Source organism: Nyctereutes procyonoides, unplaced genomic scaffold (genome assembly GCF_905146905.1).
Source record: "Nyctereutes procyonoides isolate TBG_1078 unplaced genomic scaffold, NYPRO_anot_genome, whole genome shotgun sequence".
Lineage (NCBI taxonomy): Eukaryota > Metazoa > Chordata > Mammalia > Carnivora > Canidae > Nyctereutes > Nyctereutes procyonoides.
Genome location: NW_026575155.1, coordinates 18,193,407 through 18,212,888, shown reverse-complemented (window position 1 = coordinate 18,212,888; position 19,482 = coordinate 18,193,407). Strand labels below are relative to the sequence as shown.

Here is a 19,482-nt window from a genome sequence, read left to right as displayed (position 1 = left end):
GCGATGCGGCAGTGATGGGCCGCGGGCGACCACGTACCTCCCTGGACAAGTGCACGCTGAGCAACGCCCGCGACGCCCGGCCCCACCCCGCCAGCCAGCGAGGCTTCCCGTGAGGCCCTTGCACACGTCCCAGGCTCACGCCCCGGGTCTGACGCTGGCCGGGCGTGGAGGCCAAGTGGTTTGAGCCTCGGTGGCCACAGCAGCTTCCAGAGCCCTGTCCTCAGGACTGGCCGTGGGCAGGGTCTCGCCACCGCGTGAGCCAGCCCTCCCCTTGCGGGGTCCTCAGGCGCCCCGCTTTCCTCTGGCGGACGCCTGGCAATTCCCAGCACGGCTGCGCCCCCGGCCCCCCGTCCGCCTCCGGTCACGGCCGCTTCCAGGGGCCCCTGAGCCACGACCACAGCACGGTCCTGGGAGCTCCTGCCGTGTCGCGAGGCCTCCCGGGGCCAGCTGAGGCGGGAGCGCAGGTTCCCCCGCGGGCGGCTGTCCCTCCGGGGAGAGCGGGGGCTGCGAGACCCTCACCTGACAAACCCACCCGGAAATACCTTTGAGCTACTTTCTGTTCTTAAAGGCTGATTTCACAGAGAGCAGACCGCGGGGGGCTGACCCCTCGGGCGCGGAGCCGACACGGGCCCTGACATCAGACCCAGCCCGCAGCATGGTCCGCTGCTCGTCTGGCTGAGCCGCCCACGCGCCCCTCCTGGTGCCACTTCCAGGGGGACCTGGAAACCGCGAAGTCCCAGGTCGTGACTGAGGCGAGCGCAGAGCTCGGGGGACCCGCACCCTACAGCTCGCTCGGCCGCCAGGGCTCCAGGGCCTTTACTGCGCTGCTGTGTTTTCTTTTTTGATCACCAGGCACTAAACCGCAAAGCTTAAGTATATGTAATTGTCGTAACGACCACGTTCATTCTTTAAAATTACAAATTCTAACAGGTTGCTTGAGTTGGAAACACTAAGAAATGTGCCTTTAATGTTTTATGTCATATAAAAAATTAAGGAATGCAAAAAAGGAAATAAAAATTGACAGCCAGAAAAAACCCAAATTTAATTTTAAAGGAGTAAGAATAAGAACACCACAATTTTTATTTATTCTGAGCGCAACTTCAAGAGTTTTACTTAACCTCAAAATCGCCTTCTCAGGGCCCCTGGTGGATCCGTCAGTGAAGCATCTGCCTTCGGCTCAGGTCACAGTCTCAGGGTCGTGGGATCGAGTCCCGCGTGGGGCTCCCTGCTTCCCCCTCTGCCCCTCCCCCTGCTGGTGCTCGTGCTCCCTCTTTCTCTGTGTCTCAAATAAACAAGTTAATAAATAAATCTTAAACAATCGTGTGCCTTGGATGGTATGGGGGCAGCGAGGTAACAGGACAGGCAGCAGCCGTACCTGCGGGGGCACAGCGGAACTCAAACCCACCAAATCGCCCAGCTGTGCACCTGAAACCAGGGGACGCTGGTGTCCGCTATACTCAGAAACAACAACCCCGTTTCCTTTGGAAATGTTTTCACTATCTAAATAAAACATAATAGTGTCATTGTATCATCTACTTATTCAGCCAAGTTCGCGTCTGTGCTTTTGAGGTGACCTGTGCTGTGGGATGATCGCGGGCCTGGAGGAAAGACGCTGGGTGACGGCTGCCAAGGAGAACGGGGTGTGCTGGCCGTGGCTCCGCCCCCACCACGCCCAAATCTTCCAGTGTGACTGGCAAGTTGACGGACTCCGCTCTGGGCGGGGGGGGGGGGGACGGGACACAGCGACACCCCGTCACAGGTGCCCAGGGGTAGCCCAGCCCATCAATGTGCGGGCCCTGCAGGTGCATGGCTGGGCCTGCCAGGAGGTAAGGACGGTCTCCTTGCGGGAAGGGGAGTGCAGGGTGGGACGCTCCCGGAGAACAGGCTGCAAGGAGCCTTGGGACACCAAGAAGCGCTCCCCGGCCACCCCGGGACGGCCTGCTGACGGCAGAAGGGAAGGGCCGAGCAAGCGGGGGCATGTGTGGCCCCTCGGTGCACGGGAGCTGCCCCACCAGGGGCAGGAGGCGCCGTGCAGCCAGCGCAGTCAGAGCTGAGGCCGCCAGCGCACACGCACACACACACGGCCGCACGAGCGCGGACGCCGTCCTCCCACAGCCTCTTCAGCCCTGACAGGATGGAACCCCCCGCCGGGCGGCCACTCCACAGCCCCAGCAGCCCGGTGCCTGCAGCAGGCCAGCCCGTCCCCTGCCCGCCCGGCGGAGGGCGGCTCAGCCACGAGCACACACACGCCCAGTCGCGGAAGGAGAGGCCGACGGGCAACCTCAGAACCAAGTAAAGGCCGCCGCCGCCCACTCCCCGCCCACTCCCCCGCCGTCGGCCGGGTGCTGGCACCCAACCTCACTTCCAAAGACGAACCCTCATTCCTGTTGTGGAACATCGCCCCTGCGGGCCTCCACGTGCCGTGCCGCCAGGCCCTCCCCGCACACGCGTCCCACGCACCCCGAGTCAGCAGCTCCCTCCCTCTGGAGACGTGAGCGACGCACCGGCACCACGAGAACCACCGCCACTGTCTGTGCCACGGACGGACGCACCCGCGCAGCAATCACAGTGGCCGCCGACAGAGGCCCGTGGACACGGCACGCCCTGCTCCCACCAGCCCTTACCTTCACTTGCTTCGGGTGGACTTCCTTCTCCTTCATGGCCTCCAGCGGCCGTCGGAACCTTCCAGAGGCGGCAGGAGGCCCTGGGGGATGAGCAGCAGGGGCCCCGAGTCTTCCCAAATCTTGGTTTAGGATCTCTCCACACGCTGAGCCATCACCTAAAAACAGCACGAAGTCCAGGTCTATACCACGATCTCTGGATTCTGGGCTGGGGGCAGGGGCGCCCTGCAGAGCGCCGGGCGTGGTCAGACCCCCGCCGTCCGGTGCCGCACAAGGTCCCTAAACACCCAGGAGAGCCGCGACCAGGCTCCCCCTGAAGACGTCAACAAGCCACCAAAGGGGACAAAACACCTTCCTAAACCCCTAAGCTGACATAACTACTTACATGAAGAAAGCGTGTATTTTGCATGTTTGGTATGTTAACCCCCGTGAGCCCAACACAAGCTTCAGGCACCTCAGTCCTCCGTCCACAGACGCAGACGCCTGGGCAGACACGTGCAGGGCCCGTACCTCCTGCAGCCGCACATGGAGGAGGCGCAGGACACGCAGCAAGCGACCCGCCAGTGAGGGCTGAACACATCTGACGGGGTGGAGAGCAGCCCTGAGCTCACGCGGGAACCGGGGCGAGGCCCTGGCACGGCCCCTGGAGGCACAGAACTCCCACCGGGTGCTGATGGCCACCCCGCCACCACCTGTCTCAGGAGCGCCGGGGAATGCTCCGCCACAGCACGCAACAGGGCCGCAGACGCGGGAGGAGACTCAAGAGGCAGCAAAGCCAAGAGCAGGTCAGGAAACCCGGAACATGTTCAGAGAAATCAGGAACCGTCTCACTCGGGAAACAAGGAAGTTTCAAGAGAAAGGGACAGAGAATAACAGAAAGCAGCACTCTTAGAAGCTAAGACACGGCAGAGATGGAAACATCCGACGCAAAGCTCAGGAGAGGATTTCTTAAAGTTCTCTAACACAGAAGAACAAAGTACAAAGGAGTGAGAAGAGACAAAACGAGGAGCTGCGGGAACCAGTCCAGCGATTAACACAAGCGCAGCAAGCTGAGGCCGCGGCAGGGACCCGGCGGCCGCTCCGGGGCAGCAGGGCCGGGGGCAGCGCAGGCGTCCTGGTGTCCAAGGGACGGCCTCCTCACCTCTGCTTCTGCAGAACACACGGAAATCAGGGCCACCAGGGAGGGACAGGGGTGAGGCCCAGGGAGCGGGGACCAGAAGGGGGAGGCCACGGGGCAGCACACACCCTGCTCGCAGACGGCGTGGACCCTCTGGGGGAGGACATGGAGTCCCAGGGGTCCTGCGGGAACGGGACAGACGTGCTCCAGCACGCAGCGTGGTGAGGGGACAGGACATGACGGGGCCACGTCGGGAGGACGGGACGGGATGGGACGTGTGAGAAACCAGCACACAGGTCGAAACATGTTGCTGTAAGTAGCAAATATGATTCAGGAATAAATACCAGAACAAACTTCTCAAAGCTGACCGTGGACTCAGTCCTCAGGGGAGGCAGAAGGCACCGGGCAGAGACGCTCGATCCCTAAACCAGGCCCTCGCGACATAGAGCAACTCCAAACTTAAAACGTTGCTCACCCCACTCGGCTGAAACGCCGATGAACTTTACTTCACTGTGGTCTAGTTTTCAAAAGCACTGAATTAAATCAATGATGACTTTTTAAAAAATCAAACCATCTCAAGAGATGGTTTGTCAATGTTGGTTGTAAAAAATCAACAACTGGGCAGCCTGGGTGGCTCAGTGGTTTAGCGCCACCTTCAGCCCAGGGCCTGATCCTGGGGTCCTGGGATCAAGTCCCACGTCGGGCTCCCTGCAGGGAGCCTGCTTCTCCCTCTGCCTGTGTGTGTGTGTGTGTGTGTGTGTGTGTGTCTCATGAATAAATAAATCTTAAAAAAAAAAAGCCCAACAACTGCAAAAGTAGTTGTACAAGGTTGGAAAGTCACAGTTTGGCAACCAACCTAATGACCATCCTTGGAGGCTGACGTCAGCGGGCCAGGGTCTGAGGAACACGAGATGGCAGGCATGGTCTCCACAGACCACTGCCCGACACCACGCCATCAAAAAGGAAAAATCAGGGATCCCTGGGTGGTGCAGCGGTTTGGCACCTGCCTTTGGCCCAGGGCGCGATCCTGAAGCCCCAGGATCGGGTCCCATGACAGGCTCCCGGTGCATGGAGCCTGCTTCTCCCTCTACCTGTGTCTCTGCCTCTCTCTCTCTCTCTGCGTGTGTGTGACTATCATAAATAAATTAAAAAAAAAAAAAAGGAAAAATCAGGACACCCACGCTGACGACTCGACTACAGATACCCACACAAGACACAGGAGCTGCTGGCAAGAGGAGGGCCTCCCCCCCACCACACACACTGCGGGGCCCAGCAGGCGCGTCTCAACGCCTTGCAGCACTGCGGTGTCTCCTCCTGTGAAAGGTGCCAATGAGAAACACGGCAAAATCTAAGTGAAGGGGCCGCCACAGATGCCCAGGTGCTGGGAGCAGGGACCTGGTCCATGAAGCGCACCATCAAGTTTTCCAGAGTAATACGCATCAGGCCTCCAAGGGCCACTCCGCAGAGAGGGGTTCAGGTGGGCTCACACAGCAAACGCCGGCCTGGGGGCCCTCTGTGCTCTTCTGTTCTCTGAAACCATGAAGAGGTGAAAGAAAAGAAAAGAAAGAAAAGAAAAGAAAAGAGAAGGGAAGGAAAAGGAAGGGAAGGGAAGAAGAAAGAAAGAAAGAAAGAAAGAAAGAAAGAAAGAAAGAAAGAAAGAAAGAAAGAAAAGAAAGAAAGAAAGAAAGAAAGAAAGAAAAGAAAGAAAGAAGAAAAGAAAAGAAAAGAAAAGAAAAGAAAAAAGAAAGACCAACTCACTGTTTTCACTTCCATTGTTCTTTCCTTCAAACCCAAGAGGAGAGGATCTGGGCTTTTCTTGATCATCAAGAGATATTACGATAAAATCTTCAACATCTTTCTCCTGTTCAAATAGGTTGTTAAATAGTCGTAAAATAACAATTTATCACCTCAGGGTTTAAACTAGCCAGATGGAAACTTTCTAAGGCCTGAATTGATCATTTTTCCACACAGAACCCAAACACGAGTGTTTCATGCTTGTGAACACATCGAAATCATGTGCTTCTAGGAATTTAAACAAACGCAGCCATAGTTCTCTAGGAATATTTTAAAGAAGCCACCGGTATATATCTCAAATTTAAAAAAAAAAAAAAAAAAAGGTTTGCAGTACTCTGTACGGGCATATGGGTGTCTCCAATAACACGTCCCCTGTAACTTGTTTTTAACCCAGGAGATGCAAAATCTCAACATGGTCATAGAAGAAAAGATACAGTCTAACTCAAAAATAACTGTTGTGAAATTAATCAGCACCATATGTAACCTATTAAACATGAAACACAACTGAAGATAAACCTAGAAAACACATTCTAGACAAAGAACCTGAATGGAAACTACACACGAAGGCGGGTTTGTGACTGTGCTTCTTGAGTCCGCGCTAGTGAGCGCACGTAGGCCTGGAGTGAGTATGAGTAGGACTGGTGCATCGCACATGTTTTTAAGAATAACTGAAGTCCTCTAGTTGCTCATATTGCAACCGACTGCGGTTGGTGCTGCAGAGAGCTGACCGTCCCTACGCATGGTTGACCAGGGGACTGCCAGCTGCACACCCACACCTGGGCCGCTGGCCCTGCCAGGAGATGAGCCAACAATGGCCACAGCTGTGATACTGCAGGCCCCGCAGACACATTCCCATGGGAACACACTGGAGCGCCGGGCATCCCACAGACACCAAACCAGGGCAGCACCCAAGGAAGACCACTTACCACAGCCATTCGCGGCACGTGGTGGTCCGCGGAGGGAACCCGGTCTGCAGCCAACAGAGACTCTGCTGACCTGGAGGCCTTTTCTGCTGGTGACTGGCCCAGATACCAAAGCAGCTCCAACTGGTCAGCCTGGAGCGAGGCACTGGTCCTGTCCTGCAGGGAGGCGTCCAGGCTCAGGGTGTCTGAGCATGGAGTCAGGGGCAGGCTGGGCACAGGCTCCAGGGTGAGGTCCTTCCTGACAACCTCCGGGGAGCTCCAGGAGGACAGGTCCATTGCCCTGAGTGCGTTCTTCAAGGGCCCGGGCCCCTCCGTAGGGGTCAGGTCAGGGGAGCCACCATGGAAGTTTGCTTGTAGACAACGTGGTCCTTCCTGCAACTCAACCTTATCTTCCACGGGAACATCTAGCATTTCATTTCTCATCAGTGGGTCCTGATTTCCACTCAGGTCAGTTAGATCACACGTGGTCTTATCGATATGAAATGCATCAACAGGAGATGATCTGTCAGTTTCTTCACCATTACTGGAGCTATCACTCAAACTATTTTCTAAAGCACGTGAACAGGCCACCGGCTGCTGAGATTTGAAATCCTCTGTCTCAATGTTCTGAAAGTTCACAGAACGCACCAGGTGGTTCAACTTTTCTTGAAGTTCTTTCACCTGACTTATGAGACCAACTTTCTGCAGCTGACGATCTTCCAGTAGATTTTCCTTATTCTGCATGTAAAAAAGAACACGCATAGAGTAAAATAGTTGAACTACACACAGTCACATCTGTCTGTCTGGCATTTACAAGCCAGTCTGAGAGGCCGTCTGAACAGTTAACAATGAGCCTCCACGAGCCCTTGGGTCCCTTCGCAGCTCTTGAGATTTCAAACTATTTTAATCCCACGAAGGAGGCTCTCGGCCTTGAGCCCCCCCCCCGCCTACAGGTGCTTGCTGCAGAGGACTCTGGGAAGGCAGCAGAGCAGGAAGCAGCAGGAGCCTGGCGCCCCCGCACTGCGCTACACCTGCCGGGGCTGAAGTCTGTCCTCAGCCCGCTGTCTCCAACTCTGGAGTCTGTCCAAGGCTTGCAACTTCCCAGCGGGGGCGGAGGGTGCACATCAGCTGCTACCCAGCCCTGGACGCCAGCCCTGGAGCAGCGAGCAGAGGACGAACACAGGACGTGTGTGAGGCCCGGGGGCCACAGGGGCTGCCCCACCAATACTGGGCACCTGTGCTCTGGCTGCTGCTCCTGATCATGAAGGGCAAAGCGGCTGGAGGCCATTGTTGCAGCCCCTCCCCCTCTGGCTGAAATGACCTCCAGGAGATTTAAAGGGCCACTGCTCTCCTTTCCCACAACAGCATTTTTCTTTTTTGAGGAGAAATTAAATGGGCACAGAGACAGCCTACAACAACCGAACAAGGTGCACCTGAGTGGCTCAGTGGTTGTCTTAAAATCTTAAAAATAAATAAATAAATAAATAAACCAAACAAGCAAAAAACTCACAATAACAAAAAACAGCAAACTATGAGGAACAGATTCAGATTTCTATATTTACTAGACTCAAATGTTCATCATTCACGACAAACCAAAAAAAAAAAAAATCCCAAAATCAGAAGGCACACAAGGAAATAGGAAAGCAAGGCCCATCCAAAGGAAAAATACAAATCAAAAGGAACTGTCCCTGAAAAAGACCAAATGTCAGATCTACTAGTCAAAGGTGTTAAAGCAGTCCTGAAGACATGAGAGGAACTAAAGGAGGATGTGGAGAAAGTGAAGAAAACGATGTGTGAATAGAATAGAAATACAAATGGAGAGAAAGAAAATCTAAATGAACAAAAAAATTCTGGAGCTGAAAAGTACAATAATTAAAAATTCACTAAAGGGATTCAAAAGCAGGTGTGAGGAGGAGGAAGAAAGAACTGGTAAACTTAAAGACAGAACAATGGAAATAATCATCTCTGAGGAAAAAAAAAAAAAACTGACAAAAGTGAATTCAGACTAAGGGACCTGTGGGACACCAGCAAACAGATCAACATACGCTTTGTGGGAGTCCCAGAAGATGTGAGAAAGGCGGCTGAAAGAATTGAGGACATAATGACTGAACACTTCCAGAACTGATGAAAGACACAAATATAAACATCCAAGAAACTCAACAAATGCCAAACAAGATGAACTCAGACACACCAAAAACACATTATAATCAAATGTGTAAAAAGCTAAAGGCACTGAGAGAGAATCCTGAAAGCAAAGCGAAGTGACTTGTCACATACAAGAATCCTCAATAACATCACCAACAGGTTTCTCATCAGAAACTTCTGAGGCCAGAGGACAGGGAGTAGTCCGTACACTGAGAGTGCTAAAAGAAAATCTGTCGACTAAAAATCCAATACCCAACAAAACTCCTTTAAGAGTGAGGAAGAAATCAAGATATTCCCAGATAAATAAAAGCTAAAGGAGTTCATGATCACTACACTTGTCCTGCAAGAAACGCTCAAGGAAGTCTTCCAGGGTGAAATAAAAGGTGACTAGACAGTAACTCAGAGTCACGTAAAAAAATAAATAAATAAAGATCTCAGTAAAGGTAAGTGCATGCACAATAATAGAAACCAGTGTATTAAAGTGTGAATAGAATTAACTGTATGTTAAAATACTTGAATTTTTTAAGAAGCTTGTGCTGTTGTGTAATAGTGGTTTTCTACTCCATATCATTTGTTTTCATCATGATTCAAAAGACATTTTAAAAAATTATTAATTAAAAGTTAGTATTATTAACTTTAGTTTGTAACTCCACATATCTTCTACACAAATTAAGAAGTTAATGGATTTAAAACAATCATTGGTTTATGTTTTGAGACACACAGGTATAAAAATGACATCAAAAGCCAAACGGGATAGGAGCAAAACCTTATATAAAAGAATATATTTAAAGTTAAGCTTGTATAGATTCAAACCAGTGTTATAATGCTGGATGCTAAATGTAGTCCCTAACATAAACACATAAAAAAAAAAACTAGCTATCCTATATACACAAAGAGAAATGAGAAAGGGATTTAAACATTTCACCGTAAAATGTCAAAGAGAATACAGTAATGCAGGAAACTGGGGGGTGGGGTGGGGGGGCTGTAAGGCATTTGGAAACAAAGAATAAAATGATAAAAAATATGCCTCCTTATTTAGTAATTACTTTAAATGTAAATGGATTAATTTCTCCAAAACCAGAGAACAGCAGGATGGATACAAACACATGATCCTGGGGTACCCAGATAGCTCAGCTGGTTGAACGTCTGACTCTTGATTTCAGCTCAGGTCATGATCTCTCATGTCATGAGCCCTACTCAGCCTCCCGCTCAGTGGGGAATCTGCTTCTCTCCCTCTTCCTCTCCCTTTGCCCCTCCCCTCACTTAAGTGCATTCTCTCTCTAAAAATAAACAAAAGGGATCCCTGGGTGGCGCAGCGGTTTGGCGCCTGCCTTTGGCCCAGGGCACGATCCTGGAGACCCGGGATCGAATCCCACGTCGGGCTCCCGGTGCATGGAGCCTGCTTCTCCCTCTGCCTGTGTCTCTGCCTCTCTCTCTCTCTCTCTCTCTCTCTCTCTGTGACTATCGTAAATAAATAAAAATTTAAAAATAAATAAATAAATAAATAAATAAACAAACAAACAAACAAAATCCTAAAAACAAACATAACCATATGACACAACCATATGCTGGCTAGAAGAAGCCAAAAAAACCACAGAGCACAATAGGTTGAAAGTGAAAGGATGGAAAAGGTAATTCATGCAAATAGGAACCAAAAGAGAGTGGGGTGGCTATATTAATAATAGACAAAATAAATTTAAACCAAGGGAGGTTCTTTTTTTTTCTTAAGATTTTATTTATTCAAAAAAAAAAGATTGTATTTATTCATGAAAGACACACAGAGGGAGGAAGAGAGAGAGAGAGAAAGAGAGAGAGGGAGGGAGAGGCAGAGACACAGGCAGAGGGAGAAGCAGGCTCCATGCAGGGAGCCTAACGCGGGACAGGATCCCGGGTCTCCAGGATCATAACCTGGGCCGAAAGCAGATACTAAACTGCTGAGCCACCTGGGTTGCCCTAAAAGAGGTTCTAAAACACAAAGGGGATTGAACCAGTAATAATAAATCTCCCACTAAAGCAGAGCCCTGGACCTGAAGACTTACCGGTGAGTTCTACTGAACATTTAAGACTGAATACCAATCCTTCTCAAACTTTTCCAAAAAATGAAGATGGGAAAGCACTAGGCCCAAATGGGTTCACTGATGAATTCTACCAAACATTTAAGAAAGGTAAACCAATTCTCTACAGTCTCCTTTATAGGACAGAAGCAGAGGAGGGCGCCTGGAAGGATCAGTCAGTTAAGTGTCTGCCTTCAGCTCAAGCAGGATCTCAGGGTCCTGGGATCCAGCACAGCGTCAGGCTCCCTGCTGAGTGGGGAGCCTGCTTCTTCCTATGCCTCCTCCCCTCCCTTTATGTTTGTGGTCTTGCTCTTTATAAATGAATAAAATCTTTAAAAAAAAAAATCAGAAGAATGCCTCCTGACTTGCAGTATGAGGCCAGCATTACCATGATACTAAAGCTAAAAAAAAGACACAACAAAAACCAAAAAAAAACTACAAACCAATGTCCCTTATGAACATTGATGCAAAAATCCTAAAACACAAGCAAGTTGAATTCAGCAGTATATTAAATACATATGCCATAACCAGGTGGTGTTCATTCCTGGAATACAAAGGTAGTTCAACATAGGAAAACTCATCTGTGTAACATACCACATTAGCAAAATGAAGGAGAAAAAAATTGCATGGTTGTCTCAATTGGCACAGAAAATGCATTTGACAAAGTTCAACACCCTTCCGTGATAAAGACATTCAACATACCAGAAGGAACCATACATGAAAAATACACAGCGTACATCACACTGGACTCAAAGCGTGACAGACTTTCACACTGGACACACATCGCAATGAGCTGGACTGAAAGATCTCCCTCTAACACCAGGAACAAAGCAAGAATGCCTGCTTCCTGGGGAGCCCCGTGGCTCAGTCGGTTCAGCATCTGCCTTCAGCTCAGGTCATGATCTGAGGGTCCTGGGGTCGAGCCTCACATTGTGCTCCCTGCTCAGAATGGAAACTGCATCTCCCTCTGCTCCTCACCCTGCTCATGCTCTCTCTCAAATCAATAAAATGTTAAAAAAAAAAAAAAAAAGCCTGCTTTTACCACTTCCCTTCAACACTGTACTGGAAGTTCTAGCCAGCACAATCAGACAGGAAAAAGAAATAAAATGTGTCCAAACTGGAAAAAAAGAAATCTACATTCCATTATGATATGATCATATATATGTGTGAAAGACTCAAAAAAAAAAAATCCTGAAAAAAAAATAATAAATTTAAAAAATAAAAAATCCTTTTGGGACACCTGGGTGGCTCAACAGTTGAACATCTGCCTTCAGCTCAGGAACTGATCCAGGGTCCCAGGATCGAGTCCCACATTGGGCTCCCCATAGGGAGCCTGCTTCTCCTTCTGCCTGTGTCTCTGCTTCTCTCACTGTGTCTCTCATGAATAAACAAAATCTTTAGAAGAAAAAAAAATCAAAAATAAAATAAAAATAAATCCTGTTAGAATAAGTCAATACGGCAAAGTCACAGGATACAAAAATCAACATATAAAAATCAGTTGCACTTCTACACGTGAACAATGAGCAATCTGAAAAAGAAATGAAAACAGTTCACAACAGCAACAAAAAGGAAGAAAATAAGAATCCACTAAACCGAGGAGATAAAACTATAAAACACTGCTGAAAAAAATTAAAGATGACAAATAAATGGAAACACATTTCATATTTATGAACTGAAAAACCTAATACTGTTAAGATGTCAAAACTAACAGCGATCTACAGATTCAATGCAATCTCTGTTGGCCTTGAAGGACAAGCAGCTGCGTGGGCAACGTGTCCTCCCGTGAAAACCTAGAGACAGGCCTGGAGCCCAGTGAACTCCTGGGGCATCGTTACGGGACAGGTGACTGAGGGCTCATTTCTCACAGGCCAGACGGACCGCAGGAGATGTGCATTTCTAGAGAATACCTAAACAAAACGTGCAGGAAATTTCAGAACAGACGTGAATAGGCCACTGCAACTACACGACGGAGCTGCCACCTAGGTAACGTGCGCGTCACCTCTGCAAAAATGCCACCGACTTCCCTACCACGCAGAGCACAGCCCGTGCGCCAAGTACCTTCATCCCGGCCGGCGCTTTGCCGCGGTCCTCTGTTCTCAAGTGCATTTCGTTCTTCAGCAAGAGCAGCTCCGACTCCAGCTGCCTCTGGCAGACCGCAAGCACCGACATCACGCTGTCTTGTTTGAGCAGACCCGGGGGACCTGACGTCACCAGCAGCTCGGCAGGCTGCGAATCGTCGTTCACTGCCTTCTATGACAAGCAGAAAAAACGACGACGGTGCTCGTGAGGATAAAGCTAAAGGCACCAGAAAGCCTGCTGGGCCCTGTGCCCCCCGGCTGGGGCGCCTTGGAGTCCCCGGAGCTCCGGAGCTGGCACACGCACCAGCAGGACCCCACCTCCCAGGTCCTGGGGAGCCTCGGGCCAGGCCTGCTGTCTGCTCCCTGTGCAGCAGGCCCGGGAAGCTTGCGGCCGGGGGCTCCCCACAAAGCTGGGGCCGACAGGAGCCGCCCTCCACAAGCTGGAAACGGCACGGGGCAGCAGGCAGGGGGCCTGACTCCCACTCCAAACCAAAGGGGAGCACGTCCCAGAATGAATCAGCATTAAAAGAAACAGAGCGACAATTAAGACCCAGAAAGGAAAATCCAGGGAGCCCGGGTAACAAGGCCGCCTCCGTATCATCGAACGTTCCATCCTAGGACTTTGGAAACTTTAACTGACAACAATAGTAAGTTGAACATGAACCCTCCAGTCAGATTTCCCTGTGCACATGACGCCGCCGTGAGGGCCTACGGACCACGAGATTCCGATTCCTCTCTACCCAGGAGCCACCCCACAGAACCATTCCATGACTGCCCACCACACGGAGGACTGTCGCTAACATTTGAGGAGAATAGACTAGGAACAGTAAGTTCTTGAGAGAACCTCCAACCCCCAGTCTCGGCCCCCGGGGCCTGGGTCAGGGCCTCTTGCAGGTGCCGCGTGCGCCCCGGCTCCCCGTGTTTGCCCCTGTACCCCACACGCTCCCCGCTCCTGACGCATGGACACCACGCCTCCAGCAAACCGGCAAGAGGGAACGGGGCCCACCTGGGGGTCTCTGACCTGGCCCTGGGCGGCCGAGGCCACCTGCCTGTTGTCCACGTCCTGCTGCGACGCTTCGTCCCGCGAGGCCTCTTCAGCCCCAGGGCCTGGTCCCTGCGAGCCAAGTGCCCCCCGAGGGCGCAGGCGGGCCCCACGCGCCTGCTGCTTGTCTGCCTCCTTCTGGCACCTCAGGAACCGCTGGTTCAGCACCTGCAGCTGGCGACTGAGGCGGACACACTGCGCTCGCAGCCGCTGCAGCTCCGGGGGCTCGTCCTCGGCGGCCAGGGGCTGCCGTTCCAGGGCGCGGCGGAAGCGGCAGAAGGCGGCCAGGATGGTCTCCAGCTCCGCGGAGTGGGCCAATTTCTGCCGCTTCATGGCGTCGATCTCTAAATCCCGTTCTGCGAGCCTCGCCTCCTTTGCTCTCAGGGCAGCTTCGAAGGCCTGGATCTGGGAGGCCATGGCCTGGACCTCAGCCTCCCTGAGGGCGGTGCTGCGCTCCAGCTCGGCCAGCTGCCCGGCGGCGGCCTCCTCCGCGGCCTGCAGGCGCTGCTGCAGGGCCTCCAGGGCCTGTCCATGCCTGCGCTCCTGCTCCGCGAACAGCCGGCTCGCCGCCCCCGCCGCCGCCAGCGCCTCTGGCCCCACGGCGGGGACGGCGGGCAGCTCGCGGTCCGCAGCGGCGGGCACGGCGGGCGCCCCGAGGGACAGCTCTCCCTGCAGCCTCTCGATGACCTCGTGGAGCTGCTCCATCTCCTCCGCCTTTTCTTTCTGCAGCCGTTGCTGGTTCTCTCGCAGGTTCTCGATGATGGATCTCAGCTCCTCGATCTCTGAGCTTCTGTCATAGGTGACCTGAGCAAAAAGCACATTCAGAGATGAAAGCCACGATTCACCCTCAGCCTGAAGCTCGGTGTGGTCACTTCACAGATGTGGGAACAAACAAGTGACGTTTAATACTCGGAAACGCCCAAATGCCACACGCCAGCTTCGTCAGGAACGTCAAGCTGCTCGGGAGGTAAGAACGCAGTTGCCGCTTCGCCACCTGCTCAGACGCCTCATGACCCCTGTGCCCACCCCACGGGCAGGGGCAGCCCAACAGGCCACGTCTGTCTCCGTGGCGCCCCCGTACTCGGGCCACCACCTGTACCGTGTGTGGTTCGGTGACGCTTACACACTGATTCGTTAGGCTTTACTAATGGGAGACACTTCGGGTCTTGGACCTCGTTCTAGCGCTGGGAGAGGATCAGGCTTGGGAACCAGCCCTGGCGAAGGACGGAACCAGCAGGCGCGTGGACGGGGCTGCTGCACGCCGAGCACTGTGCCACCCCAGACCTGGGAGGGCGCTCGCACCGGCCGGCTGATGCTGTCCTCAACGATTTTAAGGTACGAGATGTCATTATTTGTACTTTGAAGATAAGACAACAGAAACTCACATGTCAAATATCCTGCCAAGACTGCAAAGACAGTAAATGGAAAATCAGATTGAAACGCTCACTATGTGGCTCCAAACTTCATTCTCGCGAGCCTGTATCGCTAGCAGCCACCAACCGATTTATGCTCCAGTTAGCAATCCTCGGCCAGTTTCTTTTCTTTTTTTTTTTCTTTTTTAATTTTTATTTACTTATTCATGAGAGACACAGAGAGAGAGAGAGAGAGGCAGAGACACAGGCAGAGGGAGAAGCAGGCTCCATGCACCGGGAGCCCGACGTGGGATTCGATCCCGGGTCTCCAGGATCGCGCCCTGGGCCAAAGGCAGGCGCTAAACCGCTGCGCCACCCAGGGATCCCCTCGGCCAGTTTCTTATAGTCCAGTGTTTACTTCCTAAAAATTGTGGGTTTCATAACAATTCTTGGTTTTACTAGTACCACTTGGTGCCTTTAAACTCAAAATCAAACCTGACGAGCAACGGGCGGCTGCATCGAGCGCCAGGAAAGGCCTACCTCGCGGAGCACGCCACTTCCCATCCCGGCCAGCTGTGCCTCAAGCTGCTCGCTCACACACATGATCTCCTTTTCTTTGTTTTGCAGAAATGCCTGTGGAAATACAACCACCAATAAAACGTGACGATGGGCGTGGTCCCTGACCTGGCACCCGAAGCACCCGAAATAAGGCAGCTTGAAAGACGGACACTCCATTTGAAAATGGCTTCCTGTTTGGGTGTCTTCTGTCACGACTAAGGAGGGCGCCCGATGCCTGAGACTGGCTGAAACCCGGATTTCACGGACGTCACGCAGCCTGCGAGGGGCGGCACGGAGGACACGCGCTGAGTGTACCCTGGCCCTTGGGTTCACGCCCCCACAGCTGCCAGGCACCACAGGCAAGGGCTCTGCACTGGGTCACAAAGCCACCTGCACAGCCGTCTCTTTACAAGCTGGACTCTCCGCTAGAGCTACAAGAGGAGACTTACAAACAGGGTATTTTGGGGGCACCTGGGTGGCTCAGGCGGTCACACATTCCACTCCCGGTTTCGGCTCAGGTCGTGATCCCAGGGTCCTGGGACCGAGCCTCACGCTGGGCTCCACGCTCAGCGGGGCGTCCTCTTGGGATTCTCTCCTGCCCTCCCCCCACTCTACAATCAATCAATCTTTATTTCATCCTGCTTGTAGCAAGGATTAATGAGCAACTGTGTAATGAAAGTCACCGCTTCTAGAACAAGGTACCCCTGTAACGACCCAAATTAGGTCAACAGTAATGATCATTTCCTCCTCACAGTTCTGCCATCAGAGAGGTTTGTCTCTTGCACCGTGTGACTCCAGCCAGCGTCCTCTCAGAGCCACTAGCAGGACGCAGAGGACGGCGCGGGGGGGGGGGGGGGGCAGCGCGGGAGGGACACAGGCCACCGTCACCCATCACCCGCCAGGGAGGCTCTGGGTTCTGCCCCCGACTGCACTTTCCAGAGCTGCCCCAGCTGCCGACCTCAGGACGGAAGGCAGGTGCCTCCTGAAACGGCAGAGGACCGTCCCCGGCCTCACGTCTGCAGCCTGTGATCCGTGGTGGCCCGGGGGGCTGCAGCACTGACACGACCATGAACCCGGCTGTCTGGGGGGTCTCCCCCGCGCACCTTCAGGCTGGCGTTCTCCTCCTGAAGTTCCCGCACACTGACAGCCGCACGGCTGCTCTGCGCATCTAATTCCAAGTTCAGGTGCAGCACTTCATCACTCTTACTTACTAGGTCATCTTTCATCTTTCCTAATTGTTCTTTTAAATCCAAGACCTTTCATTAAAACAAAAAATATAAAAAATTATTTAACATTCTAAGTCACCCAATAACTATTAAAAATTACTTTACATTGGGGCCCCCGGGTGGCTCAGCAGTTTAGCGTCTGCCTCCAAGCTCAGGGCGTGACCCCGGGGTCCCGGGATCGAGTCCCACACCGGGCTCCCCGCAGGGAGCCTGCTTCTCCCTCCTCCTGTGTCTCTGCCTCTGTGTCTTCCATGAATAAATAAAATAAATCTTAAAAAAAAAAATTTACAAGACTTTAAAGTACATGCTGAGAAGAGTCATTAGCATCTAATAATCACGAAGGGACACTGCAGTCGCAGCCCCACTTCCCGCATCACGTGGACGTCCTGCCCTCGCCAGCCGCCCCCAGCCCCCACACTTGCCTCGCTCTCTCGCTGCTGGAGCGCCCTCTGCACCGCCTCTAACTGGACTTCTGGGCCCTCGGGGCAGCTGTCTGCAGGAGGCACAGGGCACCTGCCCTCATCGAGTTTAGACTGTAGTGTGGACACCAGAAGCAAGTTGCTCATCTGCTTCTCCTGTAAGGCCTCTTTATCCTGATTAAGAAAAAAAGGTTTATTTTAGGCAAGTTTTTCAGGAACAAGGGGTGCCAAATTGTGACCTGAGTGCCCAGGGTCCTCACATGCCCCTGGCACTCAGCTGTGCACACCTGCATACACCTGCACACGCCACACACATGACCTCCAGAGCAGCCGTGCTCCAGAGCAGAGATCCACCTGGTGAAGGATGGGACCCCAAAGAGAGGGCCATCGTGTGTGCCTGTGCGTCCACTGCAATGGATCTGTCCTTAGTAGTTATTCAAGAAGGAAAAAAATTGTCCCTAGGCTATTGGCTATTAACAAAAAAAACTGCAAAGAACTTGCCCGAGAAGAGGGCAGTGGCTGACAATGTTACTCTGTATAACGCATGTTAACGTCTCACTGGAAAAGTTTTCAAACAGTATTTACTATGGAGAAATTGGTCACAACAAATTACATGGAAAAGAAGTTACAGTAAGTGGCCCAAGTTTGTACAGAGAAAAAAAGGCATTTTCTATGCCTGCAGCACCTAATAAGCTCAGGAAGTGTTTGCTGAGAGAAGGAAGAGGGAGCCGGTGATGCAGGGAAAAAAGAAGGGTGGGGGGAGGGGCGGGGAGGAGGCGCTCCTGGGGAGGGCACCCAAGCCCCGCCTTGGCCTCCCGCTCGGGCTGGGAGTCCCTGAGCCCCTGTGGCAAACCAATTGAACCGAGTAGGGCTCACAGGAGCCTGGAAGGGGTGCGGTCTTGGGGCCGACGCCAAGTAGGGTGCTGGCGTGAGGGGCTGAGGGGAGAGCAGCTGGGGACGCTGCCCTCGGAGGGGAGAGCGGGGGTGGGGGGGCGCGGCGTGGGGTCCCGCGGACTTGGGGTCCCCCGGCGCGGGCTGCTACCTGCTGCAAGGCCTTCACGGCGTCTCTCTGCCTTTCCAGCTCTTCCCGCAGCTGAGCCGCCTCCCTCCTGCAGCTCGAGTTGGTCTCCTCGAGACGTCGGATTTCCTCTTCCTGGATCATCACTTGTCTGTCCGCCAACTCTTTCTTTATAACCAACTCGTTAAAGCCATCTGATTTCTCTCTCAACTTTTCTTGCAACAATTCAACCTAAAACAACAAGAACGCCTGAGAAACGTGACGGTGACAGCACCACCTCCTAAGTACGGGAGCACACGGAACGGCCAGCGTGCCAGTGGACCGACCAGGGCGCAGGCACGCCGCGCAGAGGCGCACGCCCACACACGGCAGGCACGTGGGCGGGAGGGGACCCGTGTGGACACCCTGGCTGCGCTCGGGGCTCCGCCACTGGGGGGTCACGCTGGGGGCCCAGGGAACGATGCACGGAACGCCTCAGTGCTTACAACTGAAAACGAACCCAGCATCGTCCCCATATACGCTCAGTGTTTGAACCAGCACACCAGCCACAGCCGCAGCAGGCGGGGGACGCACGCAGGTCCGCTCCAGCAGAGGGAGGCAAGGGAAGGAGGGGCAGGCCCGCGTGCAGCAGCCCCTGTGCCGTGCAGGGGAGGGGAGGGGAGGGAGGCGGCGCCCACCATGCAGACCCCCGACACCCCTACCTCCTCGTCCAGCTGCTCCTCCTGCCGTTTCCACATACAGGGAAGGAAAAATTGTTCCACAGGTAAGTCTTTAGAACATGATGCAGAACATTACCCAACGGGCAGAGCGCGCGTCGGGCTGACTTACGTCGCTGACACGAGGGCCACGGGGCCGCGGCCGGGCCGCCTGGCGGAGCTGCTCCTCCAGCCTCTGGATCTCCCGCTGGAACTCCTCCCGCTCGTGTTCCCTCTCGACAGCCTGCTCCTGTGGACAGAGGCAGTCTGCTCGGACGTCTCAGAGGCACGCGGGCCACGGCACTTCTCCCTCCGGAGGGAAGGCCGACCGCCTGCGCAGACGTGGACCGCCCAGCAGGCGCTCGCAGCACTTCCCTCCACACACCTGTCCACCGGCTCAATGAAGAGGTGGCCCTGCAGGTGCAGCGAGAGGCTCTGCAGAGTGTGGACAGAACAGCCAC

At 53.3% G+C, this 19,482-nt stretch overlaps 1 protein-coding gene across 6 annotated transcripts in view; it reads right to left on the bottom strand.

Annotated features, from left to right (window-relative positions):
• PCNT (pericentrin) overlaps nt 1–19,482 on the bottom strand; it is a 101,410-nt gene that overhangs the window by 20,945 nt on the left and 60,983 nt on the right. For 3 of the 6 annotated variants that reach the window (XM_055313410.1, XM_055313415.1, XM_055313416.1), the window contains 11 exons: nt 19,155–19,271; nt 19,028–19,048; nt 18,351–18,557; nt 17,312–17,482; nt 16,767–16,919; nt 15,646–15,738; nt 13,718–14,557; nt 12,692–12,883; nt 6,459–7,172; nt 5,497–5,599; nt 2,625–2,779 (listed from right to left, as the gene is read on the bottom strand). In XM_055313410.1, the coding sequence (XP_055169385.1) occupies nt 2,625–2,779; nt 5,497–5,599; nt 6,459–7,172; nt 12,692–12,883; nt 13,718–14,557; nt 15,646–15,738; nt 16,767–16,919; nt 17,312–17,482; nt 18,351–18,557; nt 19,028–19,048; nt 19,155–19,271 (2,766 nt within the window). The remainder of the gene's footprint in view (nt 1–2,624; nt 2,780–5,496; nt 5,600–6,458; nt 7,173–12,691; nt 12,884–13,717; nt 14,558–15,645; nt 15,739–16,766; nt 16,920–17,311; nt 17,483–18,350; nt 18,558–19,027; nt 19,049–19,154; nt 19,272–19,482) is intronic. The other 3 variants (XM_055313411.1, XM_055313412.1, XM_055313414.1) reach the window with 3 other exon arrangements.